This window comes from Poeciliopsis prolifica, unplaced genomic scaffold (assembly GCF_027474105.1).
Source record: "Poeciliopsis prolifica strain line A6 unplaced genomic scaffold, Auburn_PproV2 SCAFFOLD031, whole genome shotgun sequence".
Taxonomy (NCBI): Eukaryota; Metazoa; Chordata; class Actinopteri; order Cyprinodontiformes; family Poeciliidae; genus Poeciliopsis; species Poeciliopsis prolifica.
The window spans coordinates 4,164,153-4,183,436 of record NW_026562406.1 but is presented as its reverse complement, the minus strand read 5'-3'; the positions used below and the strand labels follow the sequence as shown (position 1 = coordinate 4,183,436).

At 41.0% G+C, this 19,284-nt stretch overlaps 1 protein-coding gene across 3 annotated transcripts in view; it reads left to right on the top strand.

Annotated features, from left to right (window-relative positions):
* ncor2 (nuclear receptor corepressor 2) overlaps nucleotides 1-19,284 on the top strand; it is a 103,437-nt gene that overhangs the window by 57,247 nt on the left and 26,906 nt on the right. For all 3 annotated transcript variants that reach the window (XM_055050864.1, XM_055050865.1, XM_055050866.1), the window contains exons 12-20: nucleotides 926-1,104; nucleotides 1,640-1,694; nucleotides 1,781-1,876; nucleotides 4,484-4,677; nucleotides 7,019-7,179; nucleotides 8,289-8,351; nucleotides 15,797-15,939; nucleotides 16,035-16,173; nucleotides 18,157-18,583. In XM_055050864.1, the coding sequence (XP_054906839.1) occupies nucleotides 926-1,104; nucleotides 1,640-1,694; nucleotides 1,781-1,876; nucleotides 4,484-4,677; nucleotides 7,019-7,179; nucleotides 8,289-8,351; nucleotides 15,797-15,939; nucleotides 16,035-16,173; nucleotides 18,157-18,583 (1,457 nt within the window). The remainder of the gene's footprint in view (nucleotides 1-925; nucleotides 1,105-1,639; nucleotides 1,695-1,780; nucleotides 1,877-4,483; nucleotides 4,678-7,018; nucleotides 7,180-8,288; nucleotides 8,352-15,796; nucleotides 15,940-16,034; nucleotides 16,174-18,156; nucleotides 18,584-19,284) is intronic.

Sequence of the window (19,284 nt, the reverse complement as noted above, 5' to 3'; positions counted from 1 at the left end):
CTTTGTTTTTGAGCTCCAAGGTTGGAAGGCCTCATTGCCGTCACCCTACCCATTCGTTCCCTCTAAGATTTCTAAAGAATTGCAATTAATCAAAAGAACTTTATTTACAACAAGCTGCTCTTGCTTCCAAAATATAATTTGAGAAAATCTGACTCGAGAAACTGTGGATTTTTCAAAAGGAAAGAGTTTTTGCAACCACAATGCAACATTAATGTCAATAAATCAAAATTTCTTGAGGTCCCAAGTAGATTTACATTTGTTTTCTAACATTTATTTTTAAAGCTGAATGTCTTCCCATTTTAGCACCACCATATCTTCACTCTCATTTACCATCTAAGATCCAGACTCGCATTAAAGATTTTTTATTGCTTAAATCTTTGAAATTGCTTATACTGTAGTCTAGCATCATCTCATTGTTCTTTTCAAGCCCTGATATTGATCACAGTGCATTTCGCAACCTGCTTAGTCAGCAGCAAAGCTGACTGGTGATAATGGGAACTTAGTGGTTGTTTTTATTTATTTATTTTGTTTAATTCTACAATATATAACGGTGTTTAACTGAAAATATCAAAAAAAACATTTTCTGTTTTTTTACTTGACACTAGAAAACAACTGTGCAAATAAATATGTGAACATTTTTATTTTCTGCATTTATTAAGCTCAGGTTTGAAGAATAATACATCTAAGGGAGCTATTTTAAAGAAAATAAAAAGCATCTCTACTCCTATAGGGTTGTACTGATGACTAAATTATAAACAGAAAATAAATCTATGGCTTATCTCCTACTAATTCATTAGTTTTGAAAGGGGCCATGTCTTTACAAAGCCAGAAGTGCTTTCTCTTTTAGCAGCAGTCTGTTTTACTCCTGGATTTTTTTTTTCTCTCTCTCTTTGCTTCTTTTTTCCCGTCTATGTGGCACATGCAGAACACGGAGAAGCAAATGCGGCAGCTGGCCGTCATCCCCCCTATGCTGTTCGACGCCGAGCAGCAACGCATCAAGTTCATCAACATGAACGGGTTGATGGACGACCCCATGAAGGTTTACAAGGACCGGCAGGTCATGAACATGTGGAGCGAGCAGGAGAGGGACACTTTCCGAGAGAAGTGAGACATTTTTTTTCTCCTTCCCCCCTCCAATTATTGTAATTGTTCCCGGTAAAATCTTTTCTCTCTGGTCAAATGCCACATGAGTCGACTTAAGCGCCATAGTTCTTACGCCACAAGTTTTAACGTGACTTACTCCCTATAAAATTTGCGTAACCGATAATAGGTCAGTGAGGGATTTTTTTGTTTTGTTTTTGCTAAGGAAGTGAATCTTCCCCTTTCGTGAGAACTGAGAGGAGGCTTGGAGCTACCAAATCAAATCAAGACCACACAGTAAAACTGGTGACTTTTAAGTTACCCACATACAAAGAGCTCTAGTTTCCTCTTTGGGTCACATTCACCAAAAACAAACACTTGCTGCCTTCACCAGTAATTGTCATCTGGGATGTTTCTTTCCACATCTAAGATGATTTAAATGAAACTTTATGTTTCTCTTTTACAGGTCATGTTTTTTTTTTTTATGTTGTGATTTTTGTAGTCTTACTCTGGAAGCTCAGACGATTTAAATCTGATCAGCTTTGTTCTCCTCTTAAAGGTTCATCCAGCATCCTAAAAACTTTGGCCTGATCGCTTCTTTTCTTGAGAGAAAGGTATGAAATGCTTTTTTTTTTTTTATGCTATTTTTGGAGTGATTTTGTGTTCAGAGGAAGTGAAAACCTTTACATTTGCATTTCAGACGGTGGCAGAGTGTGTGCTCTTTTACTACCTGACCAAAAAGAATGAAAACTACAAGAATATAGTGCGGAGGAACCGACGCCGAGGGAGATCTCTGGTACTGTCACTTCTTAAAATCAGCTGTTATTCAACCGGGAAGCATTATGTTAGTATTGTGTACATGTTTCCTGAGGCTGAAAATGAATGCATATACTGCTGTTGCTGGTCATTCGCTGATACATGTGAAGCTTATTTACTATGTAACTTATGACTCTGAAAGTCATGTTATTTCCTGTTCTTAAACAAACTTGGCAAAGATTAGCAACATATCTTTTGATCATTTTATTTTATCAACAAAAAACTGGACTGTGCTCATATGCAAAGGAACAGAATGGAAAATGTCGCTCTGTCATCGTTTTTTTTTTTTTGAAGATGATCGATCAGTTTCGGATTTCAGGCCTAAACATATATTAGACGAATCATTATCAACCTTCTTAAACATTTGTGAACACACACACCTTTTTTGTGTGTTGTAATATTTTGAGCTACAGGATTTTGAAATATGAACTATGAGCTTGGAGCTTTTCCACATATTGTCATGCCACAATTACTTTATTGGACTCTCTCTGTGACAGACCAATGCGATGTTGGGCAAAACTGTAAAGTGGAAGGTCTGCTAGAGCCACCAAAAACAGGAGATTGACCTCAGTGTGTAGCCATAGTGGTTACAAAGTGTCTTGAGGTCAACAAAGTCAATGTTTTGTTGTGGCCTTCACAAACTCTTATCAGTCCTCCAGAGAATTTGAAAAAGCATACCAGTAAGAACATTTCCGTAAACTTTTGATTTTGAATACATTAATAAATACATTTTCGACACATTACTCCTGTAATTAGGGTGACATTAGCATTGCTTATTCTGTTGGACTTAAAACAAGGTAAGTTTGGTCTGACTGATGTCAGGGGCTTTTCGTGATATTCAAAAGCCCCTAAGTCTGTTAAAGCTCATTTAGTTTTGCTAATTAAATTTCTATACATTTTTATTTTTTCTTAAACCATCCACATTTTGTGCCTGTTCATCATCTGAAGCTATTCATCAGACGCAGTGGGAATGGATACAGGAACGGCACTTTAATTTGCTCTCGACTTTTTTGTTCTGTGTGTATCGTGACGTCTCCTGGCCTTCCTGATGAATCTGCACTTTGACGTTTGCTCCACGTGTTTTGTGTTGCATCTAATGAGCTCACAGTGACGGAAAAGGGGTGCTCAGAGGAGGAAATGAAAGTGCATTGCTGTACATTGTAAGAGCTGGAGAGAGACCGTGTCAAAGTGCTCCGTCCCTCTTTATGGGCAGTCACTAGACCGCCCATAGAGAGAGACGTAATCTGGGGAGATTATTTCATGGGGTTTTAGTGATGACATACAAAAAGAGAGAGACTTTCAACGCATCTTTTGTTCCACTTACTGTTTGTTCACTTACCATAAAACATCTATGAGTCAGTGTATGTATTGATGCCGGTAGATGGTAGCAGCTTGTTTTTCCCTGGATGAAGCAGCTAATGCAAAGATAGCTATTAGCAGAGACCAATTGTGAATATAATAAGATAATGCAGCATAGAAGGTTCTCTGGTCTGAGTGTGTGGCTGTAGTTGTCTGAACTCTAACCCCTAAAGCCCAGACAGGCAGGAAGCTGGTGAGGAAGTGGTTCTGGGTGCAGTTATACAGCAGAAACGCTCTGCTATAATTTCGGAACTCTCATATCCTGTTTTGTTTTACATCTTATGACAATTTGTAGATTTGACTTGAAGGTTAGTGGGTGTTCTGTAGCTGAATCGAATCGAAACCAAGACTGCAGATGAGCGAGAGAGAGAAAAGGCTGTTTTTCTTGTTCCAAAGTTATTCAAAAACTTACATTTGGGGAAGTCGTTTCGTCTTAAGTGTCGACCGGAGCTTGTGACGTGTGGAGGTGAAGTATTAAGCATTTCGAACTTTTGAAAAATATTTGTGGGTAAGAGCTCCAGAGAATGGCGATGTTGCACCTTAACTTATGATATTACTTGAAGTTTGCTTGCAAATAGATTTTGGAAAATGTGGAAAAAATGCCACTTTAGATATTAAATATTTAAATCAAGCAGAGATCTTGCAATGATTAATCATGAGCATACGTTTAGCTAATAGGAATCTAATTCAAGGTGATAAATCTCTCTGTAGCCTTAGGAAAACCCTCTTACCAGCGAGGCTAATCAAAAAAATGAAGGCTTCAGTTTATTAGAGAGCGCAAGTATGAGTCTAAGCAGCAATCTAGAAAAGGTCATGCAGCCTGATTAGTCTGGATTAATTCTGTTTCAGAGTGATGGGCTCATCAGGGCCAAAGCAGCGGTTGAAACGGATGCAATCTTTATTTAAAAGACTTGAGGGTATAATTGTTTCGACGCGGTGTTGTGATCTGAGTGTCTAATTGTTTATCCATCAAAACAAATGTTTTTCTCTTCACTTATGAAGCAAGTTTACTGTAAATGATTCGTGCTGTTGAGCTGAAGGTGGTCCAAGATGTTAAACGAGACGCATTATTTATTTTTTTTCCCCTTCAGCCAACCGGCACGTTGGATATTTATAACCCGAAGCTTTTTACAGAATTTACAGCCAAAATCCACTATTGCTCAGCCGTGAAATGTTTTGGAGATGTGAAATTTACCGGAGCGCTCCGATGTTTGTTCTTTAATTGCAGCACGGTCAGCAGCAGCAGCAGCAACAACAGCAGCAGCAGCAGCAACAACAGCAACAACAGCAACAGCAGCAGCAGCAACAGCAGCAACAAGTGAACCGGAACAGCCAGGACGACAAGGAGAAGGAGGAAAAAGAGAAGGAGGGGGAGAGAGACGAAGAGAAAAATGAAGCTGAAGACAAGGAGGATGGAATGAAGTGAGCTGCTTTTGAATTGTGCTGAATCTTGGCTGAAATGAAGGCTGTTCAGCACCCCAAAATCTTGTTAAAGTTATGAAATTTGTTCATTTCCTGACATGCACTTTGTCAAAAAGTCAAAGTGAATGTGAAACTGTATCTCTGATTTGATATAGTTCGAGTCAGAGCTATACAATGATTCAAAAATCTACCACTACGTGCTTGGATAGCAGTAAGTATTCGGTAGTTGCTCTCCGAGGCGATCTGATTTTGTTTTTTATTGTTTTGTTTTTTTTTACTGTCAGCGTAAAATGTTTCCTGGTGACATTTAAGTGATTTTTCTAAAGTCACAGTTGTTTTTACCAACAGACCATCTGTCGCTTGATGCGTAGTTTTTAATAGTTTATATTGTTGAAGTGGGCAGAATGAATTGTAGTACTGAACAGTATTAACATATACAACTCTAGTGCTGAAACAATTAATCGATTATTCACATAATCTTCAGCTTATTTTGTAATTGATTAATCGTTAACTGGAGTATACGAAAAGGCCATTTGCTGAAAAAGCAACATATTCAGGGAAGTAATTTTGCCAAAACTGCAAAAATATGTGCGTTTAAGATGAAAAAGAAAACTTTTACTCTGTAAATATTTTCTACCAAGATCTTCTAAAATTTCACAATTTTAGCATCACACGCTTAAAGTTCACCAAAGGAAAGCTATATTATGGGATTGTAGGCAGTTAGATGCTTATTTTCTTTAGAAAGAAGTTGGATTATTCATTTGCATCTTTCAAAATGTATTTCTAATATTGTATTAAAAAATTGTTCTAAAGGTTAAATGAAAAAAATCTGTAGAATTTTTTTTTTAAAGCCGATTAATCATTAGAGTAATCGATTGCTAAATAGTTAGTGGCAGCTCTACACAACTCACTATCAGTAGTACTGTTAGGTGTATCTCAGTATTGTGTCAGTTGTTACAATTTTATTTTTTGAGTCAGTTTTATTTAGCTTGACCCACACGCCCAAATGATATAATTACATGCCACATATTTTTTAGATGTGGTGAAGGCCTGAAAGTATGCATTTTGGAAAGCCAGAGTGGATTTTAAAATCTATTTCTTTCAAAACCTACAGCCAGGTTATTCTCTTACGGCAGCTCTTGTCTTTCTGCTTCTTTCCCCGATTCTTTTTGTGAAGCCAGATCTTCTTTCTCCCACAAGTTTGAGGCTTATTTCTCTTTTTTTATTGTTGTTTTATTTTTGTTTTATTGTGGAAAATAATTTCAGTAATGAAACCAGGTGTCTCTTTGACACACTGTGTGTGTCTGTGTGCGCGCTTGTGGTTGTGTGCCTGTGTGTGTGTGTGGCACTGGGTGGGTGGACAGGTGGATGCAGTGATCAACGAGCGAATGTTTTCTGGCTGGGTTCCTGCAGAGGATGAAAAACAACAGATGGAAAATCACGGCTTTCTGTTGCCTGAGAACTAAAATCTCTGTGTCTGCAGTTAGGTTGTTTATTATGCTGTCAGCTGAGGTTGTATCCTGCAGTTGTTTCAAGCAATGCCAGCCCCATATTTATAAGCATGAAAAAGAAGATGATGATGATGGTGATGTTGATGAACCAGTGGCCATTGCTTTCCTGTTCTGAGGAAAGGCCTGGGGACTCTGTGGCTCTTTGCACACCCTGCTGCCTGCGTGTCACCCCTGGCACAGCTGGCTCGCCTATATTTAGAGCGCTACTAGCTCCCTTTGGCAAGATTAATGAAGTAGGAGGAAGATGAATGGAGGAGCAGGAGGTTGAAGCTTTGTTGCCATCTCCTGCATGCCACTGTGGTGACACGCGATAAATTATCCTGAGAGTGAAAAAGAATGAAAGAGCAGTGTAGGCATATCGCACATAATCACAATTTGCTCTCCAACGTCTCTTGCTAAGCAAGATTCCACTGTCTTTTCAAGTTGCCCAGAAATATATGTATTTTAACTTCAGTTAGATAACTTAAAAAAAACTGAATTGTGTGATTTCATTTTCTTTCTTTTTTTTTTATTATTATTATTATTTGCATTCCTTTTAGGGATTGTCCATACGTAAGGTGAAAGTCTTAGCCTGGCCTTTTTTATCCCCTCAAACAATGTTGATGCGTCTGGCACGGTTGTACTGTTGAAGCCTCAAATTGTGTCCATTTTAAAACAATTTTGCACTAATTGCAGTTTTCTGGTCGAACATAGATGTTTCAAAAGCCTGACCTTCTGATCACTGATGGTGACGAGGTGTTCTGACAGGACAAGGATCCCAACCACGCCCTGCTTTTATTAATTTATTAATTTGTAGCATTTCTGACTCTGTCGTCATCTCTAAAATGCAGGGATGACACTTCTGGAGAAGATGCCGAAGACAAGGAGCCCACTGTGGCTTTCAAGGGAAGACGAACAGCGAACAGTCAGGGCCGCCGCAAAGGCCGCGATACCCGCTCCATGAACAGCGAAGGAGAGGAGACCATCACTCCGCCGCTCAGCAACGAGCTCGGTTAGCACAAATGGGCCTACTCTCATTTTCTTTTCTTTCTTTATTTAATCTTTACTAAAAATCATAAATGTTTGGGAGATTGCCATTTGAAAAGTTGCTGCAGAAAAACATGAAATCCTGAAAGTGTAGGACAAATCAATGATAATCTTTCATCACAGAACAACTTGTGAAGTCTTTAGCTAGAGGCTAATCATTGAGGATGAATGGCAAAAAATAAAAGTTAGTATTTTTTAATGATTAAATAAAATTACGCAGAAGTTCTAACATCAATGATATTAGACAGGGTGACCTTTGATCTACTTGTAGCCTCATGTTGTGAACCACCAGAGTGTACTGTTGTTCCTCCGTTCTCATTGTTTCCTTTTGCAAAAGCTTCAGCAAAAGGGACATGCATAATTGGCATAACTCAAATGAAATCTGACTGAAATTTTCCTGCCTCAAAAACAGAACTATTGACAAATAGTCGTGCTCCGCAGTGTTTTCCTGCTTAGATTTCCTTCACCCCACCCCCTCAGATAGTAATTCAGTCATGTAACACTTCAGCTCCGGGCTACTACAGGATTTGTGATGTTTCAGCAGTTGTGTGTGCATGCCGCAGTCGTTCCCGCGGCACAGGTTCGGTCACAGGGATTCCCCAGGTGACAAAGGGTGGAGGAGGGGGGGCAGCTGGCAGGAAGCAGCCCCACCCTTGCCACTGTTTGGTCTTCTGCTGGTTAGCGTTGCCAAACGGCCCATTGTGCCCTTCACAAGTCCATACAGAGGACGTATAAGTGCAGGCTCCAGCCCTCCTGACAGCCTGGCTCACAGCCTATGCAGGGAAAGCAGCCAATTGTTATGTCTATAATCATTAACTGACTTCTCTCCTTGGATTTCCTGCTTCCTCCATCTAAAACAAATAGTCCTTAGCAACCAAAGCTGCAGTGCTTCACTGCTAGCTTCCCTCCCCCCCTCCACCCTCTCATTGTTTTTTTCTCCCCCTTCTTCAATTCATTTCTCTTCTTCCTTTCCTAATGTCAGTCACTCCCTAACTGACTTTATGACAACTGCCCGCTACCCCGCCTCCTCCCGCCTTCTCTAACTCGCTGCTTCTCTATATTTTTTTTTGACAGCCAATCTGGAAATGAATGAGAGCTCTCGCTGGACTGAAGAAGAGATGGAAACAGCCAAAAAAGGTAATGCAGATTAAACTTTTCGTCTTCTCGCTCCGTCAGCCTCGCTGTGTGTTGTAATGCTGTCATGAACTGATCAATGAACATTAGCCGCCCGAGCGACATTTGAAAGCATCGCCGACCGACACGGGTGTGACTTCCTGTTAGAGAGGCGGCAGCTGCCACGTGCTGTGAGGTTGTGTCTGTGCGTGTGCTTCTCAGTCTGCCTGAAAAGGCGTTTGTTGCTCTTTGGAGCCGTTTCCTTTTCTCTGTGGGTCAAGGCAGCTCGGCTTTTATCAGGGAGGCTGTAAAGTTTGTCCCTTATCAGCAAGCCCTGCGAAAGCAGCAGTCATTAACTCGGGCTGTTTATTGTCCCTGACTGAAGATTACCCAAAAGCCTATGGCTGATTTGCAGAGGTCACTGCCATCCTGCCCGTTTTTGCTCAGCAATAGCTCTGTGTGTGAGTGTGTCTGAGAGTATTTGATTTGTATATTGGTTGAGCCTCAGTTACTGATTGATTGAGCTTCTCAGATTGAGTGAGCTCTTCTGCATACAGCTTTTCTATGTCGGATTCTTTGATCTTCAGTGGTGATGTCTCTCAAATATGTCTAGTTATCATGTTGAATTTAAAAATGTAATTTTAACTTTTTGCATTTGTAAGTTTTCACCATAAAATGCAGAATAAATATTCTGTTTAATCTAGAGATTCACCTGTTAGAATATTTCTATTTCATCTCGGATATCTGGACATTGTTACAAAAAGTAAAAGCTGAGTCCACTTTTTCTTCAAGAATTATATGAAGATTTGAACAACATACAAGTCACCAATCATTTTTTATTTATAATGTTCTTGATTTTTATTTTTTTAACAAAGACATAATTATTACTAAGTTGACATTTTTTGTTGTCTTTAGCATCCAAAAGACATGGTACTTGGTAACGTGGTACCAAGTATCACATTTGCTACACATTTAAATCATAAAGGAAAGTGGATTCTGAGAGTCAACATTAGGAGCCACTGCTGCAGATGATACAATTTAATTTTGAATGGCTTCTTACAAGGTTTTTTCTTGAAATATGTTATTGATGCAGAATCTGGCCAACATAGTTTTGTTTTCAGGGAAAAATCAAAATTTGTATGCATTGAAGAATTGGGATTAGCTCTGCCTGTTAGCACTTAGCCAGGAAACGTCTCTTTTTTTGCCATTTGAAAGTTTACAATGGGTTGGTTATCTCTTGTTTTTTTTATGTCAGACTTTTAATGTTCTAAATTTTGACATCTGTCAACATTTTCTGAGTGAGCAGCTATTTTGGTGCCATTCGTATGCAGTTGGTTAGACTCAGGGTGTCCGTGCATCTTTAAATTCATGCGTGTAAAGTAAAGGCCTTAAATTGTTTTAAATTTGTTTTATAAATTGTAAGTTGTCCTTTGAGATGATAATCTTAAGTTTTACCAGGCTGCACAAGTTTGAGTCTTATGCAGACATCTTCATTGCATTCTGTGGTTCAAGTTGGTTGAGGCTACTGGTAATCAGCCGCTAATGTACCCTTGCTAGCTGGCTAGCTTTCCTGTGTCTGTCATGGGTACGTGCAAATTTATCACCAGTTGGCTGGACAACATTGATTTTCACCAATGGCTTACATCTGTTGCCAAACAATACAATGCAAAAAAATAAAAAATTAAAAGTTTTACGTTTGGCGCTACAGAGGCTTTTGTGATGGTTGGTTGTAATACAGCAGGATCCTCCAATCAGGTTTTATATGTATAGTTTATAAGTGATGCATTTCATTCAAAGTAGCATTAAAAAGTCTGAAATACTCCGCGATTGTCTGATGTGACCCCTTTCTGCTTTTTATCACTTGTCCTTGTCCTCCATTTTAAATCAACCAAAACTGACTTTAAATCTGCTCATCTTTGGGTAGCGTCTTCTACTAAGTCTGTGTGTTTTTTTCTTTCTGTGAGTTACGAGGTTATTTAGTGATAACTGCCGCTGGCCTTGCTTGAACACGGTCCTGTGTAGTAATCCTGGTTAATGTCTTCAGTTCCATTCTCCTGCCGTGGGATTAGTGGGGCACTCCATCCCAGAGGATTAGCCTGGCAGCTCAGTCGAAGCAGAGCTTCTATGAAGGGCTTATGTAACCACAAACACAGGACTCCAGCTACAGTTCAGTAGAGCCGGAGAGGAGGAGCTGCTCTTAATGTTTTTCATCAGTTCTGCCAACCATCCTCTAACCTGCCCCCGGGGATTGCATCGCTCCGAGACGCTGAACGTTGCTACCTTCCTCGGCCCGTTTCTGCACAGTGTTGAATTCTGTTCGCTCGGGATGTCTTCCAAGTCATGTGCTTCATATGTATATGTTTTAAAGAGGCTTAGGTGTCCTGATGCTATTGTATTTATCCCCTTGAGCTAACCAGATCTGAATAATGACATTACTGTTCTTGGCAGAACATCAGCACGCCGGCGTGTTGTTGCCAGCCAGTTTAGCCTTAAGCAACAACTCTGCCACACTACTTGGAAGGTTTGCACTCATCAGATTTTTTCTGGCCAATACCAGTTTCAGATTTTTGTGAAGGGCTGTTTATTCAGATTTTGGCTTTTATTTTTTATAGGAAAGAGTCCAAAATGTGCAGGTTGTTCTATGATAGAACTATTAAAACTAGAGGTGTCCCGATCCGATATTGATATCAAAATCGGTTATCAACCAAAAACGAGTTGTGTAATATAGTGGCCTGCATCTAAAACCTTGGATACAAGCATGCAGACCAACGGGTTAATAATGAATGAATCAGTGATTATTATCATTTCTATCATTGACTGTTGTGCTCTGTTACACTTATATCACTTGATCAAGCCTTTTCTAACATTTCCCATTGCATCACACATTGGGATTATAAATTACAAAAGTATGTGTGATTCCTGTTGATATCTAATCTTGCAATTATCAGTATTGGCCATTATTCAAAACTGAAATATCTTTATCCGAAGTGAAAGAGTTGCATCACGACACCCTTAATTAAAATATGTCTCTCTGATCCTCAGTCATTTTTGTTAAACTCAAGAAAGCACGTCGAAATACATGTAATTAGTTGTTATTATGTAATGTAGATGATGGGAGTTCAGATTTTTTCAGTAATTGACCTGCCGATCAAGGGGAAAACTGGCCTATTCCGATCTCTGATCACTATAAACCCTTGGCAACTGTTGCGTCTGCATTCTCTCGGCCTCATGTGCAGCCTTCCTGGTCGGGGGTTTATGTAGGTGCACTAATCTGCTGCAGGAGAAACCCATTTAAAGGAGCAGCAGACAGGGAAGGCCATGCTATCTCTCCTCTCTTTATTGCGCCGCCGTCGCTCTCGTCTCTCGCTCCTGTCTCTGGGTCAGAAGATGGCAGCGGCCCAGATTGGCAAGAGCTGTGGAAGATTTGGCAAACACCTCTTTTCCCTCTCTCCTCCTCCCCTCAGTCTCCTTTCCTCCCTCTGCCCCTCACTCTGTGTTGTTATAAACTGAAGAGGTCACATTCAAGATGAAAAGCAGGTCAGTCAGGAAAAATGTGAAAGCCTTTATGCTTTCTCATGGTATCAACATCAACTCCCCTCTCTCTCTCTTGCTCTCTCTTTCTCTCTCTCTCTCCTGCCTGTGTGCCCCTCTTACTCTCCACTTCTGTATCCTATCCCTTTCTCCATTGTCTCTCTGGCTCTGTGGCTGGGCTCCCTCTATCTCTTTCCTCTCCCTCGCTGCTCTCTGTTTACTCTTGGACTGCCTCAATGTGTGTTTGTGTCTGTGTGCAAGAGTATTAACAAGAGAGACGGAGGGAGGGTGGGGGTGGCGGTGGCGGGGGAGTTCTAGCGAGTTTGTACTCACTCATGCGTTTGTCTGTTCCAGTGTGTGCGTGCGTGCCGTCGCGCCTGCTGGCAGAGCAAGGCAGGGGGCGGGACAGACTGACGGAAAGAGGGAGGGAGGGAGAGAAAAAAAAAAAGATAGGAGAGATCAGATGAGGGAGAGAAAGGCTGAGCATAGAGCGCCGCCCCACAGTCCCACTTTCCTGTGGAAGTCTTCTCAGACGACCGCCATTGGGGGAAGAGACGCAGCACAGCACAGCAGCACTCACCGGAGCGCTGGGACGACATTAGCGGGAGGAAAAAGGAGAGTGAGAGAGACAGAGAGAGAGGAGCATGTGCCATTTCGGAGCATGTCAACTTGACACCGGCTCAAGTTTCCAGCCAGCTGGCAGGAAGAGCGCAGCGACCGAGCTGTTTTCATCTCCTCTGCTCTGGATCGGAAGGCCCAGCCCCAGAAGAGCCTCCCAGCCGGAGCTCTAGAGAGACCAGAGCGTCCGACAGAGCTGCTCCGCCGCCGGGCCGCAAAATCCACGACTGAGGCAAGGGACAGGGCATGTGACAGACAGGAACAACAACTTTCTGGCTGCACCAGGTGTTGATTGGACTTTCTCAGGGAGGAGCTACTGGAAGTCGAGTGTTGTGATTGGGTGTGAAGACACCACCTGTTTCAGCATGGCTGCCACTCATTGGATGTTTGTGCCATGTGTGCTCCTGCGGCAGCCAAGTTTCTGAGTCAACCAGAGCTGATTTGTATTGTGTGCTGGCTTATGATTAAATCAACAATGTGCTGCTAGGGTGTCGAGACAAAGTGACCTTTTGCTTTCAGTAAATGAACTTAGCTTAGTGTTTTAGCTTTATTCGTGCTGCTGCAAAGAGTTTGTCTCACTTGTTTAAATATGCATATTTGGTGGCTAATGGTGCCTTCGAACATGTTGGGTAACAAGGTACTTTTAGGGCAGAGGAATCCCCCTGCTATCTGCTTGTGGGACTTCTGTAAAAGGTTAATGTGTGTTTGTCACATGTCTCAGTCCTCATGGAGAGAGTTAGAGCAACTGGTTTGATTTCTCGTCTTTGGCGGAAAGGCTTTTCTACTTCAAATTGGAACATTGCATGTGCTTGTTGAGTTTTTTTTTTTGTTTTTTAATTAACCTTAATAGGAAAATTGACAGTAAATACTTGTTATTTTTGCTTTTAGTGTTCAGATCTGTGCTCAGATGATATCTAATGCCCCTGCAGACAGAATAGAAAAAAAAATTCAGTTTTGTGTGGAGATGCACCGATAAAAATCCAGCAGCCGTTTTCCGATCCCTAGCTTTTGTGCTTAAAAAATATATTGTAATATGATACATGAGCATCATTCAAAGTATTGTGTTCTAGGCTCCCTGACACAAGTAATTTTTTTATTTATGTAATTATTTGCATTGGGAGCAAACAGGGTTGTTCTTAATTAAAACCTCAAACTTTTAGATGCATCCCTGATCCAACACACCTGAATGGCCTCTGTAGGTCTTGGTGAGATACTGAAAAACTATTGATTCAAGTGTGTTTGAGCACACTTGAATCAAAGCTGGAGTTGATCATATACATCCTTATTTTAACTCTGAGACATCCAAATGATGGCCAACTTTTTTTAATCTAGAGGGGCTTCGTGATAAAGTTTCAATGTTTGCAAAGGTATTGAAAATAGCTGTTGTGCAATAGAAAGACTTCCTGTTATCTTTTAAATGTATAAAATACAGATTTGTTTTCTACATACCTGTGCTTCCTCTTACTGAATTTGTAAACTTGGCACTAAAAATATCCTGCTCCGATTCTTCCTCACTTAATAACAGGTGTCGTCACTGAAGAGGGTTACTGTCAATGCAACCTGTAAGAGCCTGGTTAGACTTCAGGTTATTTCACCCCTTTGCTAATTTGCGTGCCCATTTTGTACCTACATAATATAATTTCCTAATAGCAGTAACCTCATTCGTACTCAAATTATTATCACTTAGACGATTATTTTACTTTTGTAGGAAAGTATTTTCAACTCTTGAAATAAATGGTGGTAAATATTTAAAATTCTCACGGTTCAATTTATGGTTGTGCGATATATCAGCGTCAACATTGCTATTGGTCGATTTGTTCACTCCTGATAGTGACACAGTGCAGGATTGTGGGAGATTTTAAATGAAGCAGAAAACGTTTTCACAGTGTTGAAGGTGTAGGGGAATATATATAATATTGGTCAAAATTGGTTAGTAGCCATAACAGCAGTATTAATATCGGATATCAAAATGGGTCTAAATTGTCATATCTGTGCATCCCTGATTCAGTTTGTTTTACTCTGTTCCTATTTTCTTTGACTCTGAACCATGTTTGAACCAGTTCACTCATCAGATTTGACTCCGATTGGGATTCCAAAATAAGTTTACATGACTTCCTGCTGTTGGAAATTATTTATTAAAATGGCATAAGCATCAACTTTCAGAATATAGAAAGCCACTTTTAATCCTCGGTTGTCGACGCGAAATAGCCTGAGTTTAAATGTTACCGAGTTTTCGGCTGGCCGGTGAATTGCAATACCGATCGGCAGCCGATTTCTCAGTGCATCTCAAACGCTTTGGAACAAAAATTTACCAACAAGCTTCTTTGCGGAAATTCTAAGCAAACAATAGTCCGACTCTTAAGCCAGCTGTTAGTAATAATCTCTGTGCTGATTAGTTTAAGGGAGCTTCAGCATCTGTGACAGATTGACGAAGTGAAGTGACAGTGCTGTACACAGCTGTCCTTCCCTCTCCCCTCTCCTCAGCTTCCTCTGGCCTTACCGGCTCCATTAAGCGATGAGATGCAGAGACCTCTGAACCCATGTCCAAGGTTATCCCAAGATGTGCTGGCTGCATGCCTGTTAATAACACCCCCCCACCGCCGCCACCTCCTCCCTCACACCGCCCCCAACAACCTTTCAAGAATCCTGTCCTGTTGCCAAGACCTGTCAGGCTGGCACAGGAAGCAAGTGGGTGGTGTAAACTAAGCCTCTTACAACACACACAGTTAATGAGCTGCCTTTGGCTAACTGCAGACTCTAAAAGGGAGGGCCAGTGGAGCAAATGCTACATGGTCTTTCTCATTGGGACTTGCACGCTGCGACCGCTTGCTGTAGCTCCTTTTTAGCATGCATACTTTCTGATTGTTTACGTGTGCGTGTAAGGGAGCTTGTGTGTTTCCTGACAGGTCGATCCATCACAGCTCAGGCCCAGCGGGTGCCTGTTGACTCTTGTGTAAGACACAATCATGTGCTTGACTGGGTAAAGGACTTGGGTTTCTTGGAATTGGGTCACATCAAAGTCAGTTAGAAATATGACACAAAGTGACCCCAGTGGGTCCACCTACCACATAACACCCTAATCGTTTAGTCTTTGTGGATGCAAACTACTATGTTTGGAAAGTTTAAGCCATCTGGACTTATTACTGATGATAGATAATCCAAAACTAGCCCAATGTGTGATGCATTTGTTCTTCTGACAGGGATGGTTTCTCATAGAGAGAATCTCTTTTCTCTTCTCTACTGTTGCAGATTTTTAACTGGTAATGCTAACTACAAAGTCCCTTCTCTAATCTTGTCATCTGTCCACTTGTTGGTTCCAGGCCTTCTCCAGTATGGTAGGAATTGGTCCGCCATTTCCAAGATGGTGGGATCGAAAACCGTGTCGCAGTGCAAAAACTTCTACTTCAATTACAAGAAGAGGCAGAAACTGGATGAGATTCTGCAGCAGCATAAAATGAAATCGGTAAGGAAGCCATACCTGCTTCACATAGTGCTGATGTTTGTACTTTGACTGTGTCTCTGGGGTTGCATTTGAAGCGTGTTCTTGTTTCAACCCAGGAGAAGGAGCGAAAGGCCCGTCGGAGGGGGAAAGCCTCGCAGAACGAAGAGGCGAGTGCTACGTATGCTGCAGAGGAGGAGGAGATCGAGGGTTCAGGAGCCAGCTGCAACGAAGAGGAACCACCTGAAGATGGAGAAGGTACATCATTCCTTCTTTTGTTTGGGAGCATGAATAAGCATAGTTGTCACTATACTGAAGTTTCATACTTGGTAATGTGATTAACCACAATATGTCAGTATTTTAAGTTTCAACAATCGGAACAATTCAGTCCTCGTTTAAACAAACAGAAATTTCTCTGAGTTTTGCAAAGTGGTAGACGAGATAACAGAATAATAGTTCATATACAATGTGCCTTTGATTCAGTCATACTTTTATGTTGTCTTAGTAGTGTTCTACTCTGTGCTTCCATTTGCCTGTCAATTTGCAGTTGATGTGAATAAATTTCACCACTGAGTGACAAAAAGGATCACTCGGTGCTAAAACAAATTGTGCTCAAAACAAACATGGATCTGGTGCATGCAAATCATATTTTTGTTTATAGTGTCAGCAAGGATTGGTCTTTGCGAATCTGTTCAACAGTAGGCGCTGCACAATCCTTGTCTTTCTGGTAATTTTTCACAATATTTTCTTCAGTGATTAAGTGCTTCAGCAGGTTTGATTGCTATGGGTTTCTACTTTTTTCTGCTCTAATTGCCAGCTTCAGTCTAGCTCAAACATATCCTGTGTTATTATTAGCCACATTTGCCTCTACAACTAAATGGAGGAGTAATGGATGGGGGCACACTGGTTTGTTTTGTTGCTGCAGTAGAACGGAGAGTGGCGTGGTTCAGAACTTTGACACTGGGAGACGCATCTTGACTGAACACAATCACTGGGTTGTCTGTGTCCGTGAAGCTAATGTTTAAATAGTTAGCATTTGCCTATGTTCTCCAGAAGATTTACTACTTCAGTGTTGCAGATACAGGAGCTTCGCTGACCTTTTTATGTTGCTATCAACATCTGTGTCGTAGTGTTAGCTAGCATGTGGCATCCTTCAACCTTTTTTTTTCCCTTTTCGTTGGTCTCATAGGGGAAGTTTAAGCTAACAATGCTGCTGTTGTTAGCTTGTTAGAGAAGGAGAATGACATATGGTTTGTTTTTGATGTAAATTATTATTTTTCAAGAATTAAATTTTTTGTGTTGCTATTTTAACAAAACCTAAAGTGTTACCATAAATTAAAGACTCTCAGTCCCAACAGATATCCTTGCAGCACAAAAAGTAATAGGCAGAATTCAGCTTAGGCATAAATTTTTGCCCTTACATTTTGCGCAAGAGATTTATTTTGTATTTTACAAAAGCCAGTGACAATTGTCAGGGGTATTTCAGAATAAATGGTGTCGTTGACATGAATGATTTTGGCCTTTGTGGGCACTCTTCTGATAATGAGGCAATACTTAATTAGTGCTTTTAGCTCATTTTGAAAACATTTAGTGCACTTAGTTTCCCCTAAGTTAGTTATTGGGGATAAATTCTAAGGCTCTAATTTAGTGGCCCGTGTTGCAAAATTTTAGTTGAGTATAGTTCAACAGCTGTGTTGAAGTTTTAGTTATTGACTGTTATGGTTTCTTCAAGTATTTGGATGTTAATCATTTTATTTTGAAGGAGGTGAAGAGTTAGCAGTTCTGTTTCCTCTCCTCACAGTTGCTCTTTTTTTCTCCCATTCACTTTATTCATACATACTGTAAGAAAATAATTATATATATATATATATATATATATATTTAAATACGATATCTAAGGGCTTTATAGAGGGCTTTACTGAGCACCATTGTGAGTTTAATCAGTTTCAGCAGCTACAACAGTAGAAAGCAAATCCAGTTGTTTATAGAAACATGCTGGATATGCTGTATTTCCACAGCAAAGTGGTGAATCCTCAGGAGATTGCATCCGTCGCCACAATTGGTTTCATGTTCCCCCCTTATTGTACCCTGAAACCTGATTAGTCAGAAGACTGGCATCGTGAAGAATCTGGTCTAGCAGATGGAGATGGGGGAAGATGGAAGAGAAAAGGGTTAGAGGGACATAAAATGATTTACAGTATAAATCCTAATCTGTTCATCTTTTTGTCCACTCTCTCCCAGGTGGAGCAAACAACAGCTCGGACACAGAGAGCCTGCCCTCGCCGCACTCCTCGGAGGACAGCAAGGCTAAAGAGGAAGGGACCAGCAGGCTGAAGGGCAACTCCAACACCGAGGACAGGAAGGATGACCAGGCAGGCGTGGGCCAGGCAGGCGACGAGAAGCCTCCTGTCAAGGAGGAGGCAGAGTCAACCATCAAGCAGGAGATAAAGACCGAAACAGGGGATCCCAACAAGGAACAGCCACAGCCCGTACCACCCAACGATGCCACGGATAAAAAACCTCCAAGAATCGAGAAGGAGGAAGTCAAAGCCTCCAAGAGCTCCAAGAAGGAGCACCTGACCAAAGCAGGTCTGCATGGGGACAGTGACTCTAGTGCCACTTGTAGCGCTGATGAGGTGGAGGAGACGGATAATACAGATAAAAAAAGGTGAGACTCCCTCAGGATTGGATTTAGAAAGCTTGATTATACAACCTTTTAAATTCTTTCCTCGTTTATTATTGTAATTAAAGGGCGGCTGATTTTGAAGCATCTTTCTGGGTGTCCTACTTCTCCGGACTACCACGGCAAACACTAGAAAACAAAGCAGCGAGGGTTTTGAAGTGGTATTAGTTGCCTAGCTACACTGTACGGCAGGGGAACCATATTTGTCCAGCCACTTGTGTGTCTGCCACAGGTTGCTCCTTCCTATCAACCGCGGATTTTATTTCCACTTTGAATGAATGAAAAAATATATATACCGTGAATATATGATGTGTGTGAGTCTGTGAATGAGGCCAGAACAAATGGGTGTCAAAGTTCGTGGGAGGAATGATTAGTCCTGTCAGCGCAGTGTTTGTTCAAATTTTTTTTTTCCATGACAGCAGACTGCGTGTACTGGCAGAGCTGAGGGAAATGTTGCCCTCTCTGCCAAAGCAAACAATAGGAGGGAGGGAATGTGTTTGTGCGCATGTGTGCGTGTGTGTGTGTGCGTATGTGTGTGTGTGTTTGCCTTAGTAATCTTGTGCTGTGTGCTTAAAAGTGTCATTAAATCAGTTTGTTGTGTTCAGATGTTTGTGGATGTGTCATACACTTTAGATCTTTACCATATGTTGCTTACTGCTGGTGCGATAAAATCTATGATATTGCTG